This window comes from Protomyctophum bolini (assembly GCF_963924005.1).
Source record: "Protomyctophum bolini genome assembly, chromosome: 9".
NCBI lineage: Eukaryota > Metazoa > Chordata > Actinopteri > Myctophiformes > Myctophidae > Protomyctophum > Protomyctophum bolini.
The window spans coordinates 30,438,455-30,453,747 of NC_137870.1; the positions used below are offsets into that span (position 1 = coordinate 30,438,455).

Below are 15,293 nucleotides of genomic sequence, written 5' to 3' on the forward strand. Positions count from 1 at the left end.
GGCAAGAGCCCGGGCATTGGATCAGTTGGGCCAGATGGGTCAGCAGATGGACAAGGAGGCTGAGCTGCCCCTGATCTGCTCCACAGAACACCCCAAGTCTGGTCAGACTCAGGAAAAGAGAAAGATGGAGGGACAGAGAAAAACACAAAGAAAGGAACTGAGATCGACATGCAGACATATGGCGGGTATTAGATGAGGGTGACTACACTCTTGTGTTGATTTTCTAATTACAATATTATTTACCTCTACCCCCTAGTGTAGTGTATGGGCAAAAGGGTTCTGACTAATCTATGCCCCGATGTGGTCCAAATAAACTTTGTACGCTGCCATGGAAAAGCCAAAGAGATGAATAAAATCAAGATCAAAGAATGATACAAAATAAAATAAAAAGATAATAGATAAAGTAAATAAAGTACAGCATTTAATAATCAATCACCTTATGGGATAATATGCATGGATACCTACCGTCCTTCGTTGATTAGCTCGATGAAGGCTAGGCCAGCATTCTTCTGTATGGAGTTTTGCCATTCCTATAACACAAGAGGTTTGCTGAGCTTGTTAATCACAGTACACAGCCGCTTGGCTTTCAGAGTGTAAACCATTAAACATAAAAAACATACCTCATTACATGTTAATAAGCAATGTTAGAAGTGGGTTATAAAAGTCATATCACTGCACCTAATTTTCTATTATAAAAACTGTTGCGGAGGCAATAAAGAAAGAATAACAGTAATAAAACCACTCATGGAACAGTTTCTCTGGAAGTACTGCAAATTGTAACAATATTTTGAGAGCAAAACACACCAATGATGAAATATGGTACAAGACCGTAAGTAAAAAATACACGCACAAAACATCTGACTCAGTGTTACGCCAACATTATATGGAAAGAAGCTGCCACCCAAATAGCCAGGCTCCACAACAGTTTGACTTCATATCACAGCTGTTTGGCAGAAACCGTTTTATCTCCATATTATATTTTATACTTCATTGTATGACAGTGTCTTAGCATAGTTTATTTAACTTATTTTTTATATTAGCAGCCCGGACGTCTACTTCAGCCGTCTGGGCCCGTGTCTTGCAATTGTTGCAAAAATATATTTATAAACCCCACAGACAGATTTACAAGCTCACAACGAGCTAGTAGATCTGTCTGTGGGGTTTATAATTTTTTATAGGTAGGGTAGGTGATTTTTGGTTGTTTTTTAAATATTTTCTGATAGTAATCATTGCTACAGTGTCTGTTCAGTCCCGTCTCTCCATCTTTTTAATAAACAGAAAATACATTTTCAGGTACAGTAGGTGACAAAAAGTTCATTTTTTATAGTATTCCAGTTCCAATTGTGAATCCTCATTTATTTGTGTCATCACTTTCAATTTAACTTGTTTATCCTGACGGAGTTCTCTAACCGGATTGGATAAAATTGGTATCCCATCCCATCTGTCTAATAAAGAGATGGAGAGACATGGAGACTTGGTTACTGAGCAAACACTATACTATAGCAATGAGTACGATCAGAATATAGAGATATTTAACACTTATTTTAACAAAAGAAAATCACTTACCCTGCCTTTAACCAATCACACTTGTGTGAAGTGAGGGGTGCTCTTATCATACATCATCATACATCACATTCCGTGCTCAGCCAATCAAATCATCGCTATGGGGTACACAGAAACACACAGAGCTGGGCATAGATGAGGCTAGCACCCCTAAAAAAAAACAAAAAACGGTTTAATTCAGTTTTGGACTAACAAGTTTTGTACCCGAAAAAGAAAAAAAAGTGATATCTTGTAATTTAAGAGATTAAAAAACAATGAAATGTAGTTCAAGGAAAAGGATAAAAAATAAGCAATGATTATAAAAGCACAAATTCTGCACCGTCCTTTTCGGCACCGTCTTTTTCTACGCTCTGTGTGAGAAAAAGATCTGTAAACCCAGGAGAGATGTAATTGAGGGATGAAACTGTATCCTCTCCCTTAAACAGAGCCATTTCCTCTGTCCCTTACAGTGACAGATCACTGAGCGGGGCTCATGGAGCGCTGCAGTGTGCCTGGAAGGGATCTGAGCACCGGGCCACGGTGCCAACACTTGCTCTCTCAAAACACACTCTGGAAATGATTAAAAAGCAGTTTGAGAGTGCGCCTTTCGCTGTGGGAAATCCAGCTCTCCTGTGCCCTCACCGAGGTGCAAATGGAAGAGAAAACAGAGAAGGCCGCGGTTCAAAAGGAAGAGAGAGGGGGGGTGCGGGGGGGTTGGCAATGAAAGGAAGAAAGGTTTCCAGTTCTGCCAGCAACCTCAGTGTCAGGGATATAACTAATTGCAGGCGATTTAGGCATGAGGAGACTTTGAACAGAACTTTAGATTTAAATTCAATAATTATTCTCATGAATGCAAACTACCAAGACTGTAGGCCTGTAGGCCTTTCCAAGTGGTTCTAATATTGGCAAAACAGTACTGATGTTCACTATACAAGGAAACCCAGATTAGATAAGGAACATATATTTTCCAGAATAACTGAAACCGACATTATTTATCAGTATATTTCCTGTGTATGGTTGTCATGCCTGACACATACTGGTTCATGGAATACATGAAGAGTACACTACCTGACCCATACGGTGCGTTAAGGCAGTGAGATGGCGCTGACACAGTGCTGAGCATCTGGTCTCCAAATGTTCCCCGTGACCCCCCTCTCCCCGCTACAGTATCCGTTCGGAATAAGCTGTTCTTGATTTGGACAGGGATCATGTACAGCCCGTCTTCTGAGGGTCTGCTTGCACCGCACTCACGTGACAAAAATAAATACGGAAATCAAAGCAGATGTGAGAGTTTGGCGATGCCAGGAAAATGACATCAGGTCGGAGGGGGTAGCGCTTGAACTGTTCCGATGTGCTCTCCCTCTCTCTCGGTAAGGTTGGTGATGGTTGGTGCTTCAGAGGGTTTCTTTCTTTTTTTTCTCCTCCAAAGAGGCTGCCTGTGATTTAGAAGTCCACTATTGTCCATTTGAGGAGAAGTAGGCCTGACGTGTACCTCCAGAAGAAAGCAATTTGATCCCTTGTGTAAATGCAGACTGTACCATGAGAACACACCTCTGGGTTATGAGATTTGACTTTGGTCAGGTGGTAATCCCCACACTCTCTGCGATGCCGCAGGGGATTCACTGACGATACAGTAGGTTCAGCCAGGGTCATGGTTATTGCATCCATGTGTTCAGTAAGAACAAACAAACAAAAAAACCTCTTGCATTTGAACTATTTATGGCTATAATACGGCACACATACCAACCATCCTGCATGGAGAACACCGTATATAGCATTTTTTATTTCCTCTCTTCCTCCTTCCCCGTGATTCAGCGGGGCACCGAGTATTTGTGGTGCCTCAATCCAACCTGTCAGTGCACGGGAGTCTTCCCTTTTATCTGCTCAGCTATGGTCTGTTCTACACGCCACATCTGGAGGCCTTCCATCACTAAATCTTCATGGCTCCACCCTGGATCCCCCCTGTATGTTTAAGCTGTTACAAGAACCAGAGCTGCATGACCTTTTCATTCAGCTGAACCAGGATGAGGAGAGACACATACTGTCTGCAGCCACGCCAATGATCACTGTGATTAGTATGCATAAATAAGTAAAAGGGGAGATCATTAGCGCCGATTTATTCATAAAAGTGACAGGTCTCAAAACAAAGAAGGACTAAAGGTCAGCTAAGTGGTCACCGTGCTGTCTTAAAATATTATTATTAGACATGTGAGTAGGTACAATGAAGTTGGCATTTTACAGTGATGTCAGCTAAGGCTTGCTCGGTTATTCAAATGGCTTGCTTTGCTTTTTTCTTTTCTTTTTAGCAAAGGGCCGGTATATGAAATCAAACACTCAGTAACTGACTCTCGTCAATCTGGCACAATCTCATTTTCATGCAGGATACATTTTATACTCGATAAATGTATAGGCGTGAAGTAATTTAAAACCTACCAAATGTTTTGCGGAAACGGTTGCTGTACATGTAATAAAATACACCCCGATAACCTCTCTGTTATTCTAAAACAGGTTGTCTTGTAGCTAGATTACCCAACAGTTTGACGGTAGCCATTAGCGCCACTGTGTTAGCGTTTGACGCCATAGCTCATCTAGAAGGTTCTCGGAGGACAGTGGGGCATGGGTCCAGTTTCAAACCCTCTCGGTCTGATCGATATCTCAGCCCAGGTTTCATCCCCTGAGCCCCTAATGGCAGGAACCACTGGAGCCACAGTAATGCTATCTGTGAGATGAGGGGGTGGACTCAGGACTTTAGCAGCATGCTGACGCTCTCATCTGCAATAAATCCTGTAGCTGAAAAAAGGCAACTTCCCAGAGACACGCAGTTACTCTACAGCCAGCATAGAAGCACTAAAAGAACAGGAATTACATCCCCTCTTAAGATCCTTCCAAAGAACAGAGTCACTCACCACTCGCAGACCCATTTCTGCGAGGGGAGGAGTGCTCCTTAATCTTGGCCCGCTAATAACAAATGCATGCATATGTGGGCTGTTGAGCTCCCCGCTGGAGCGAGCTTTGGACTGGAGATATACCATGGAGCACAGAGAGTGGCAATCCACCTCCTCAGGGCTGTGGCCCGCAAGTCTGGATCCACAAAGAGGCACCAAGTAATGGCTTCCTTATGGGCTCCCAGCACAAGACTGATGGGCTGACAGAAGGTATGTTAAATATCTCCTGTTCTAACTGCTACATTGGGGCTTTGACCTTCTCTAAAACAAGGGCTTAACAAGAGATTGGAAGGGTCAGCTCTGGGGTGATCAGTCACTGGCAGCTTTGCATGAGGTGGGGCTGATTCTCTAAAGGAGGGCTTGGGATTAAGGCTCTGGGGTGTAGTGAGAAAGTCACTGGATTCTCAGCACAGTGCAGATGTCGTCATTTCTAGACGTTTTCTTTTACATGAGGAACTGATATGTAACATTACTTAGTAGTCCTTGAATTTGGCTTAAGAGTAACAAAAATATATCCACCGTCTCTAGTTCAATGGCAGTAGCTTTGTGGGAAGATCATTTTCTTTTCTCATAAATTGAAGTCCTTTCAGGAGTCTATATGGGTTCCATGAACCAGAGGGCTGTCCATGTTCAATTTGCTTGATCCTGCCCCCCTAATGGTCACCTTATATGGACCCAGATATCCAGACTCCTTACTAAAGGTTTGCAGGAAATATGTCTGGGAGTGAGGGGTTAGAGAGAGAGATTGAGAGAGAGAGAGAGAGAGAGAGTTCTAACCTGGGAGCACAGCAGCATAACCAGCTCAACCACAGAGGTGCTGGACTTCATGCAGACCAGACCTGCGAAGGACAGAGCACATAGATATAATCTAATTAGATATATAGCTACCATACTGGTATTTCAGTTTAATATTCATTTCTAGTTGGCTGAAGGCAAAGAGGATATGCACTTCACTGAGCATGTGAACCTCTCTTTTTATTATTGAATGGATATGCATACAAGATTATGTCATCATAATGTTTCATAACTAGAAGATGTACTTGTCAGACATTTAATGTGCTTGAATGGTGTAGCCTGTTCTCTATATGGTCAAAGTGTACTGCAATATCTTGTGCTAATACGCTATATACAGTATGTAATGACAAAAGAACAGTAATACTACCATAATAACCAAATTATATCTTTAGGAGGATCAGTGAATATAATTTACACAAAAACAAATTAACTTGATTCAAAACACATTAGACAATTAGGGGAACATTTGTTTTACTTTGTATAAGGTTCTCCACAGAATAGTGCATGCAACATATCAGCCAGTAGGGATGCATCATTTATCGGCCACATATTCATATCAGCCAATATTTTCCCTTATCGGTCAATATCGGTATTGGCAAATAAAACTGACATTATACAACAGGTCGTTTCGAGCAATCTGATTGGTTGAAACAGCCTTCTAGCCGTGGTTCAAACGAGCACCACTCCACACCTAATCAAAACAAATAATTCAGCTGCTCTGTTCTTCCAGAGCGTAGCAAACTCGTGGCTAGGCTAGCTAGTTTCATGGCACATTTGTGGTCGTAGTGACTACACCTATCATTAAAATAATAAATAATATATTTTCTTAATTAAGCGATGGCAGTAGCCGATATTCATCTGTTGTTGATAAGCATACATCTTGCGTTGGCTATGTTGGTGTGTTTGTTTGTTTGTTTATTTTCACATAGCCTGAGCTAATGCTAGACCTTTCTGGCCTAGATGGGAGGGTCGCGGCTCAGATTTGCGCACACCCCGATTGTTCACCGATCTGTCCGTCAGCCCCGTTCTCCCACTTTTAGGCCAGTGCAGCCCATGCGTAAATCAAGGCTTTCATTTTCCGCGCAGACGAAATGAAAGCCTGGGTATCGAGGCAAATTTTCACATACAAAAATATTTAAAAAATAAAGTCAATAAAAATGTGAAGGAGAAAGCCTAAAAACCCTCCAGGGCCTTGAGAAGTGGCATTCTCCAGGCATGTTTGTAAAACTACATCACACTGAACATGCAGATCTAAAACATTAGAAGACAGATATACAGAGAGAAAAAGAGGACAACAAGAAAAGAGCAGAACATTATCACAATGGTCAGAAGTCACCAAACAGTAAAACTGTTATAAATATTGAATGGACAATGGTTAATTTAGCAGACCGTATATGGGAAGTATTTGGTGGTTAAGAGAAGTGATTTTAGAACCTTCTTGAATTGATGAGAAGACAACTCCCATAGATGTAAAGGCAGAGAATTCCATATTTTAGACCCTCTGAAGCCAATATTAAACAGAGTTTGAGATGTACCCTTTGCTGGTTATCTGCAGCCTACCAAGCTGTAGATTCTGAACATGTATTTCTTGTATTGAAGATGTCGTTTCCCTGGCACAAAAGGGGGAAATGTGGGCACGGTGGCACAGTCGGTAGTGCCGTCTCCTCACAGCTAGTCTCTGCGTCATCAGTGCCCATACACGAGGCGGGGTTGGCGAAAGGGCCTTTCTGTGTGGAGTTCGCATGTTCTCCCCGTGTACCCTCACAAAAAACATGCAGTAATCCTGGCCTCTAAACTACCTATCCTGGCCAGCCAGGGCGCCTGATGGAGGGGAAAGGAACTGGTCGGAATAACGTGTTCCTCCCACACGCTACGTCCGGCCGGGGAAACTCTTCCCTGTCAGCTGAAAAGCAGCAAATTGGACTCCTCATGCATAGAAGGAAGCATGAGGTCAGTCCGCTGCCCCCCCCCCCCCCCAGGGTGGCAGAGAAAGTGTAGCACCCAGGATTACATTAGATAATAACACTGGGTGAAAAAAATGGTTGCAAAATCGTGGGATAAATGTTTTAAAACAAAAATAACAAAAGGGGGAAATAAAAACAACAACTAAACATCTATCAGTATCGGCTAATTAAGCAATATTACACTCGAGGGGGTGGTTTAACGTCATTAATGCACACCTTTAATGCTGTGCTCAGAGAAAAGCAAGGCTGAATTGTTTGTTTTGATTAGAAAGATGTTTCAACCAATCAGATTGCTTCCTCAAAACAACCTGTTGTATAATTTGTTATTTTAAACATCGGTATCAGCCAAGAATTTCCATATTCCGTGTTCCACACTGGCATACAAGTATCAGGTGATGAAGACATTGTCAGTCCGAGAAGAGAACTAGTGGGAATATGCCTGCACAGTTTCACCGCAATCGGATGGCATTTTGTACAAAACGGGCCAATCCAAACTTTGGAAGCCAATCTTTGCAAATCAGCATGGAATATGATAAATCAAACAGACCCGTCTTGATCACATGACTATAGAGATCACGTGTACCGTTTGGCAAAAATCTGAAGGAGTAATATACATAAATTGGCCTCCTGCGCTATATGAAGAGCGGATGTGAAAAATACAGGGCAAAGGTTTTTCCTTGGCCTCTAGGAAGTGTGCAAAAATAGTTTTACACAGATCGGTGCAGTTATAGGTAAAGACACGAATAGGCCAGTTATAGTGTCACCATGAGGCAGATTTGAGAATTTTCAGGTGGCATTTCTTCCTTGGCCTAGTGGGAATGTGCGTGCAACATTTCACGGAAATTACACGATATGTTCATGATTTGCGGCATTTTGTTCAAAACGGAGCACTCCTGCGAACTTTGGAAGCCCAATCTTAGCCAATAAGGATGGAGTATGAAAAATCTGAAAGACTGTTTTGTTTAATGCTTATATACCAATTTGCATGATGTTTGGACAAAATCTGTAGGTGTAGGTGCAAAACCGGCCACCTGGTGGCGCTATAACAGGCCAATGTGAAAACTTTGGGGCAGAGGTTCAACACACACACACACACACACGGACGGACGGACGGACGGACGGACGTACGGAGTGCAAAACATACTCTTCCAATGCCTTCGGCCTGGTGGAGACAATTATTGAGAATATCATAATAGTCTTTTGCTATTTCCCATCATGTGTTTGTAGTCCCTTATCACTGCTAATTACTAGAGTTGGACCTAGAGAGAGCACAGACAACCATGTATCTCCTTTGTCAACGACTCTTCCTGTAACTTGACAGTGAAGACCTTTTCGAAGAGGATATGGAGGAACACACTATTCACAGTTCCACACCCCACTGAACAGGTGCCCTGACCAGCCTGTAGGAGGTACATTTTGTTAACTTAATATAATAACCTCAGTAGTTTCACTTGCTGTCATCAGCCACTCTGCATAAGCACCGTAGAGTAATGTAGCTACACTTTTATAACAGCCAAAAAGTCCAAAACTTACTGTATTAACTTACAACTTATATTTGAACTGCATTTGTGAATACCATAATATAGCATGTAAAGTATTCAGTCTATTGAATGGAGACAAGATATCTCTCTTTTGATGGTGACGATGCCTCTACAAGTCTACATCCATCTCTATTCATGAGTGGGAATCTGTCAGAGGCGGCGTGTGGTAAATTCTCTGGGAGGATGTGACCCCTCTCTTGTACACAGAGTGCCTGTACTGACCTCTTGTTATAGCAGTGACATGCAAAGCTATAAGTCAGTCCAGTCTGACACAGGAGTCAGGTGGCCGGCTGACCCTGGCCATGCGCTGGTAGACAAACTAAATGCATTCTATTTAAACACGGACCCTGCCATTCCCTTCCTGTAAACAGGGCAGGGTTAAAGCACGGGTGAATGTAGTATTGTGGGGCAATGTGCCGGCAGGCTGGGCCACTTAGGGGGCAGCAAGAGGCAAGGCAGCAGACGTCACAACAGTGGTAGTGTTCGCACAGGCCTCGGCACCAACTCCAAGTGTGCGACTCAGGGTGCACTCAGTATAATTGCTGCAGTGACCACATGTCTGAACGGGGGTGAAGAAGTGGGGTGAAGAAAGGGGGCCACAGGGGCCATGGGGGGCTTGACCCCTGGCAATCTAAGGAGTGATGGATGGTTGGTAATTACTGGTAAATGGAGCGCCTTTGCACTTCAGCCCAGTATTTCAACTGTAACCCTGGGAAGAGCCCAGAGGAAAGGAAAGACAAAGAAAAGGGTGCAAAAGCATCCTCTTTTCTGCAATGTTATTGAAGTTCATTGCCACCAATAGTTGTGAGGAGTTTATTTTAACAACTTTTAACCTGGTGTCACCCGATTATGGCATTTCATTTTAAAAATCACACCCGTGTGAAGTGAGGGGCGCTCTTATCATCCATTCATTGTCAATGGGCATTTCATTTTTGTAGGACAAAAAACCCGATTTGCTCAGACACATATGACATAATTCTCCATTCATTGTCAATGGCATTTAATGTTTTTGTCGTCTACATATGACGTAAATTCTCCATTCATTGTCAATGGTATTTAATGTTTGTTAAATCTACACTATATCTGAATATAGGGGGGGGGGGGGGGGGCTAGTGCCCCTCAAAAAATAAATGAAAATAATAATAACAAATTAATAAAAAAGCATCTACAAGCTCACAAGCTCGGCTATTGTTATGGCATGGCACAGTCATCTGACGAATTATAAATCAGGCTAATCAAAGTTTAACGACTTGTTTTGCCTGATTTATAATTCGTCAGATCATGACTGGTGTAATCCGGTCCTTTGACAACCCTGCACACATATACAGTGTGTGTGTGTGTGTGTGTGTGTGTGTATGTGTGTGTACACATACAGTACATACATATAACGTTTTTGTGGGGATGCGCCGCTACGCCGCACTCCCAGCGAGGGTTAAACCGTAACACATCTGCTGGGGAGCAGAGAGGCCCTATAGCTGTCTGTCTCCAGCCTTGTTTGTGGGGTTACACTCAGCTCAGGTCTGGATATTTGTCAGCTTGGCCAGACAGGCCAGTCTCCTGACAGAGTTTGAGTGAAGGGATCAGAGACATATTCACACTTGTCAAGTCTCCGCTACCTGGTTTCTCTTTCCATTCCAGAGCATGTTTGTGCAGCTATAGCCACATGTGAGAACAGCTTTTGTGCATGTGTGGGCAGTCTGGGCACCCGTTCGTGTGTGTGTGTGTGTGTGTGTGTGTGTGTGTGTGTGTGTGTGTGTGTGTGTGTGTGTGTGTGTGTGTGTGTGTGTGTGTGTGCGCGAGCGTGTGCGTGCGAGCGTGTGCGTGCGTGCGTGTGTACTGTATGCATACATGTATATAACATGTGTGGTGTATTATGTTGAATTTGTGTCAAGACAGGGTCAAGAAATAACAATAAAACTGAAATATTGTAACACTAATACACTATAAATAACTTTCCAAAACCAAACAGCATTGCATAGAATAGATGAAAGTACAGAATGTTTGCGTCATGTTTTGCATAATGAACAATCTACAAAATAGGGCCCTTTAAAACCAACCACCAAGTAAGCCAGAATAGATTTAGCTTTTGAACAAAGCTGGGAAAGTTGATATCCCCACACAAGTGGTCAGCTTGGATGTCTTGTTTAAAGTTTATGAGTTTTGTAAATGTAAACAGACAGTGCAGACAGTAGACAAATTGTGCCTGTCAATTTCTTATAGAAAAAAGATCAGTGTAAAAGAAATACCCAAATGCAATACACAGTAAAATCCTCAGCCTTAATTTATCCATTTGTAACTCTGAGAGTGTATAATACCAGTAGGCTAAGACGCCTTGCGTCTTAAATCTTTTATAATCTAAAATACAAAATTGGATTGCATTATTGTTCAGAGTTAATTGAACACAGGATTTTACAGTGCAGGAGAAGACATTCCTTCAGCCTGCTGTAGTTCCACTGTATAGACCCCTGAAACTAATGTAGGAATTACCCGTGGGTCAAAGAACAGAGTCTGGCACTGTGCAAAGTCAAGGGAGATCATTTCACTCTGGGCACCGGCTACAAGGATGGAAAGTAGAAAGTGGAACACACAAATGCACAGTAGAAAGTGAGGTGCACACGCACGCACACAAACACACGCACACGCACGCAGAGGTGCTTGGTGGTTGTGAGTGTTTTAGTGAATGCGAGCCAAAGCCTGAGGTATGGAGTGGCACCACACACAGGCAGTGAGGCTCAGGCTAGGTATACTGGTAGAGCTGAGCATGATCTGCCAAGTTGAGGCCTGGAGAAAGAGAGAGCACTGGAGGCCTTCAACACAGCCACCAGGAAATGAGCCGAGTGGCCAAAGAACTCGAGTGGAGTGTGGGAAAAGAATCATACGTACCCTTTTCCTGTCTATAAACATGTGTGCACATTGCACAACCCAGCCAGGCAAAGCAAACTTGAGAACGTATGCCCCTTAACTTCTGTAATACCTACTAAAAGAAAAATGATGTACTGTAGGCTATAATATTACAGACATTAATCCTGAAAACTATGTTTTCTTAGTAGCAGAGTACAGAGTCCAAAGCTACTATTTACTTTGTATTATTCACATCCTTTTCAAACCTTTTCAAGTCACTCACAGACCCCCCAAAAAGTTTATCACAGGACCCCCATTTAAAATTATTATAATTCTGCTATCAAATATATTTATATGTTTCGTAATTACTAAATAGATAGAGGTGATATTGAAGCATACTTGTTAGACTGGTATTTTTTACATTATGTAATGAAATAATTTAAAGAATTGAATTATAATTACACTAAACTACCATTCATTCTAAGGGTCCCTGGAACGCACTTTGAGAACTCCTCTAGAATAGTGAAACATGACGTGGGCTTGGCCTTTGGCCAGTTACTGTATTTATTTATTTGACAGGAAACAGGGAGAGAGATTGGGAGTGACACAGCAAAGGCAGTCGGGCTCGGGAATCGAACCTACGACACGCTGTCAGGCTACATCAGAGCCTATGTGGTATGCACCCTAACCACTAGTTAGACACTCCAGTTACAGTATTTCTAATAAATGTATCCTTGACTCAATGTGACTAATGTTATGAAATTCCCTCATAGATTTGGGACAGATGGACGGACTGACAAAAAAAAACAAAACACATGGACAGAGCATGAATGAGAAAGTATGTTAAATCTGTTTGCGATATTGAGTATACAGACCAAAGAACTGTGACTCTCTCCCTTCCATACCTATGGCAGCCAGGAGTCACAGACAATAGGACACCCACACCTCGCACAGGCGTGTAGAGAATAAAAAGCATTATGCAGCAGCACTAGTACCTTCTATGAGCAACTCTTGTCCATGGCTGCCCAGCAGGGTGCGTGACAGGAAGGGTGCAAAGTCCACAAAGATCTCCCTCAACAGCGGTGCCACTTTCTCCAAAGCTCTCTCCAGCTTGGTAGTGATACTAAACATACAGACAGAGAGAGAGTGTGAGAGAGAAACAGACAAACAAAGAAAAGAGAGAAGAATGGCGGATAGAGGAAAATAACAGGTTAGAACAAAATAGCGATCAAAGTGAGATAAAAATAAAGTGGCAACCTTCCACCTGGGCTTGTACTTGAAAATAATGGTAGGGGATATTCCCTGAGGCCAGTGTTAAGCATATCTGTGTCCTAACCTATTAGCTGTCGTGTGCAGGTAGACTAACAGCGCCCCACTCACAGCACAGCAGAGGGCAAAGCCTCCATAGAGGATGCAAACAACATACCGGTAGTCAATATCCAAGACAAGCATCACTGTTTTCAGTGACGATATCTAAAGAGGATATTATGTTTCATTAAAATATGCAGGCAATGGGCACACACAAGCCATTCATTTGCGTGTTTGTGGACTGTTGGCGACATGTTACCATTGAGTATGGTGTTGACATGTTACTGCCCAGTAGACAGGGTCCACTGCATTAAACAGGTTTGACTATACCACATAGTTGACCAACTTCCACTAAGCTTTGTGGATGGAGTCATACAGTCCTGTAGTTGGTTTACACTGCAAGGGAAAGACCCTTATCTTCCGCACAGCTGGCGTCAATATCTATAATATTCTAGAGAGAACTAGTCAACTGGCTGTGGCTGTGTGGATGGAGAGGAGACCATCTACAAGCAGAGAGATGCATCTAAAGCTGCAGCATACCTTTGTTTGATCCATAGGTGTGCACAGGCTACACAATGTGCTGTATGTGACTTCAGGACTAGAGGAGTCTGTTTTTCCTAACTATGACGAGCAGTAAGTGCAGAAAGGTCAGAGAGAAGCAGAGAAAGAGAGTGGCCCTGGCCGGGACCATGGGGAGTCTCTAGCCTGCAGCCCCCTGGGAAAGTACAGTGAGGGGGAGGAGACAGTAGCAGAGAAAGCAGGTTGCAGCAGGAGGCCTATGTGACCAATGGAAATGTCCTTGCCTATGACACTGGCCTGCACCTCTGGAGGCTGCCTGGGATCCTGCCAGATAGCTAAAGGATTTGAGCTGGGCAGGTGGCAGTCTCGGCCGTAGTGGACACTGGTCCACATCACAAATGGCACTGAAATTAAGATTAACATAAAAAGAGAGCATTGGCAAGTTTCAGAGGTAGCAAGTTTCAGAGGTAATTTACAGTAAGCATGGCATACTTGAGTTCATGATATTAGCATTGTTTTTAACGTCAAATAATAACTACTTTTATAATATAATGTACAGTAAGGACCGTGCTTTCTCATTGCAGATAATATGCAAGTTAGGCATCGGCGAGCTCTGCAGCAAGATAGTGCCATCATTGACTTCACAGTTACGGTAAGTGATGTTGGTTACTGCTGCCATGGCAACTGATTTTCTATTCCTTTAGCAGGAGAACAGAGAGAGAGAGAGAGAGAGAGAGAGAGAGAGAGAGAGAGAGAGGGGGAGAAAACAGTGGAAGAAGAGGGATGGGATGGAGCTAGACCCTCAGTAGACAGGAGGACAGCAGGAGTGAAGATGTCTGTCACAAACCATTAGAGGAATTGAGGGAGAAATGGTTCAAGGTCACAGCAGGATCGACACAAAAATGCACACGGGTCAGCCACAAAAATACAGTCAAACTCCAAAACACACATTTCCACACCAGCACTTACATTCAAGCATGCATTTAGATTTCTATATGATTGCATACAGAAAATCAAATTATGTACACAACACTAACTGTGGTTTAGGATATACAGTACAGTCTGTATCCAGCATTGCAGTTCACGTACATTTTAGTTAAAAAGATAGGATACCATGTTAGCAACACCCTGTAGGGTAGCGATTTTGAATACTAAGATAAGTCTGATGTTATTAATAATAATAATTATTATAATATTAATTCATGCCTTATGTAGTAGAAATGGACCACACACACACACACACACACACACACACACACACACACACACACACCAAAAGTTTGCTCTGCACTGTTGATTCAGATGCGTTTTAGTTTTATCAACATTATTCCAGTGAAATGCATTGGTTTTATAGACTATACAACAACATTGAGCTAATATAGCTACCAATATGTAGACACAGGGATTTACCCAAGGAATAAAGGTTATTATCATCTGATCATCTATCGATACAGTCGACAGACAGACAGACAGACAGACAGTGTCAGTGAGCACAGCTGTCCTGTGCTCTCATTGGCTGTAATACAGGTCTTCTCAGGACGCGGATGCAACCCAGTTCATACTGTATGATGTCCAGTCGGCGAGAGAGCCAAATATCAAACCTGCTAGATATTAAGAAACAGTCGGGAAGGCGTCAGAGAGCGCTTTTATCGGCACTACATCTTCTTGCAGAGCCTTTCACACACAGCGAGCAAAACCTCCACGATCAAAGACCATCTCTTTAGGGGGCACGGTGGCACAGTCGGTAGTGCTGTCGCCTGACAGCTAGAAGGTCCTGGGTTCGATTCCCGCTGGGGACGCTGTTGGCGCTGGGGCCGTGTTCTCTCCTCCGCGCCATC

At 42.9% G+C, this 15,293-nt stretch overlaps 1 protein-coding gene across 1 annotated transcript in view; it reads right to left on the reverse strand.

Annotated features, from left to right (window-relative positions):
• Positions 1-15,293, reverse strand: part of nbeab (neurobeachin b) — a gene marked incomplete at its 5' end in the record, with an annotated part of 240,535 nt that overhangs the window by 116,085 nt on the left and 109,157 nt on the right. The window contains 3 exon segments of the mRNA XM_080772482.1: positions 466-530; positions 5,265-5,326; positions 12,624-12,751. Of these exon segments, the coding sequence (XP_080628608.1) occupies positions 466-530; positions 5,265-5,326; positions 12,624-12,751 (255 nt within the window).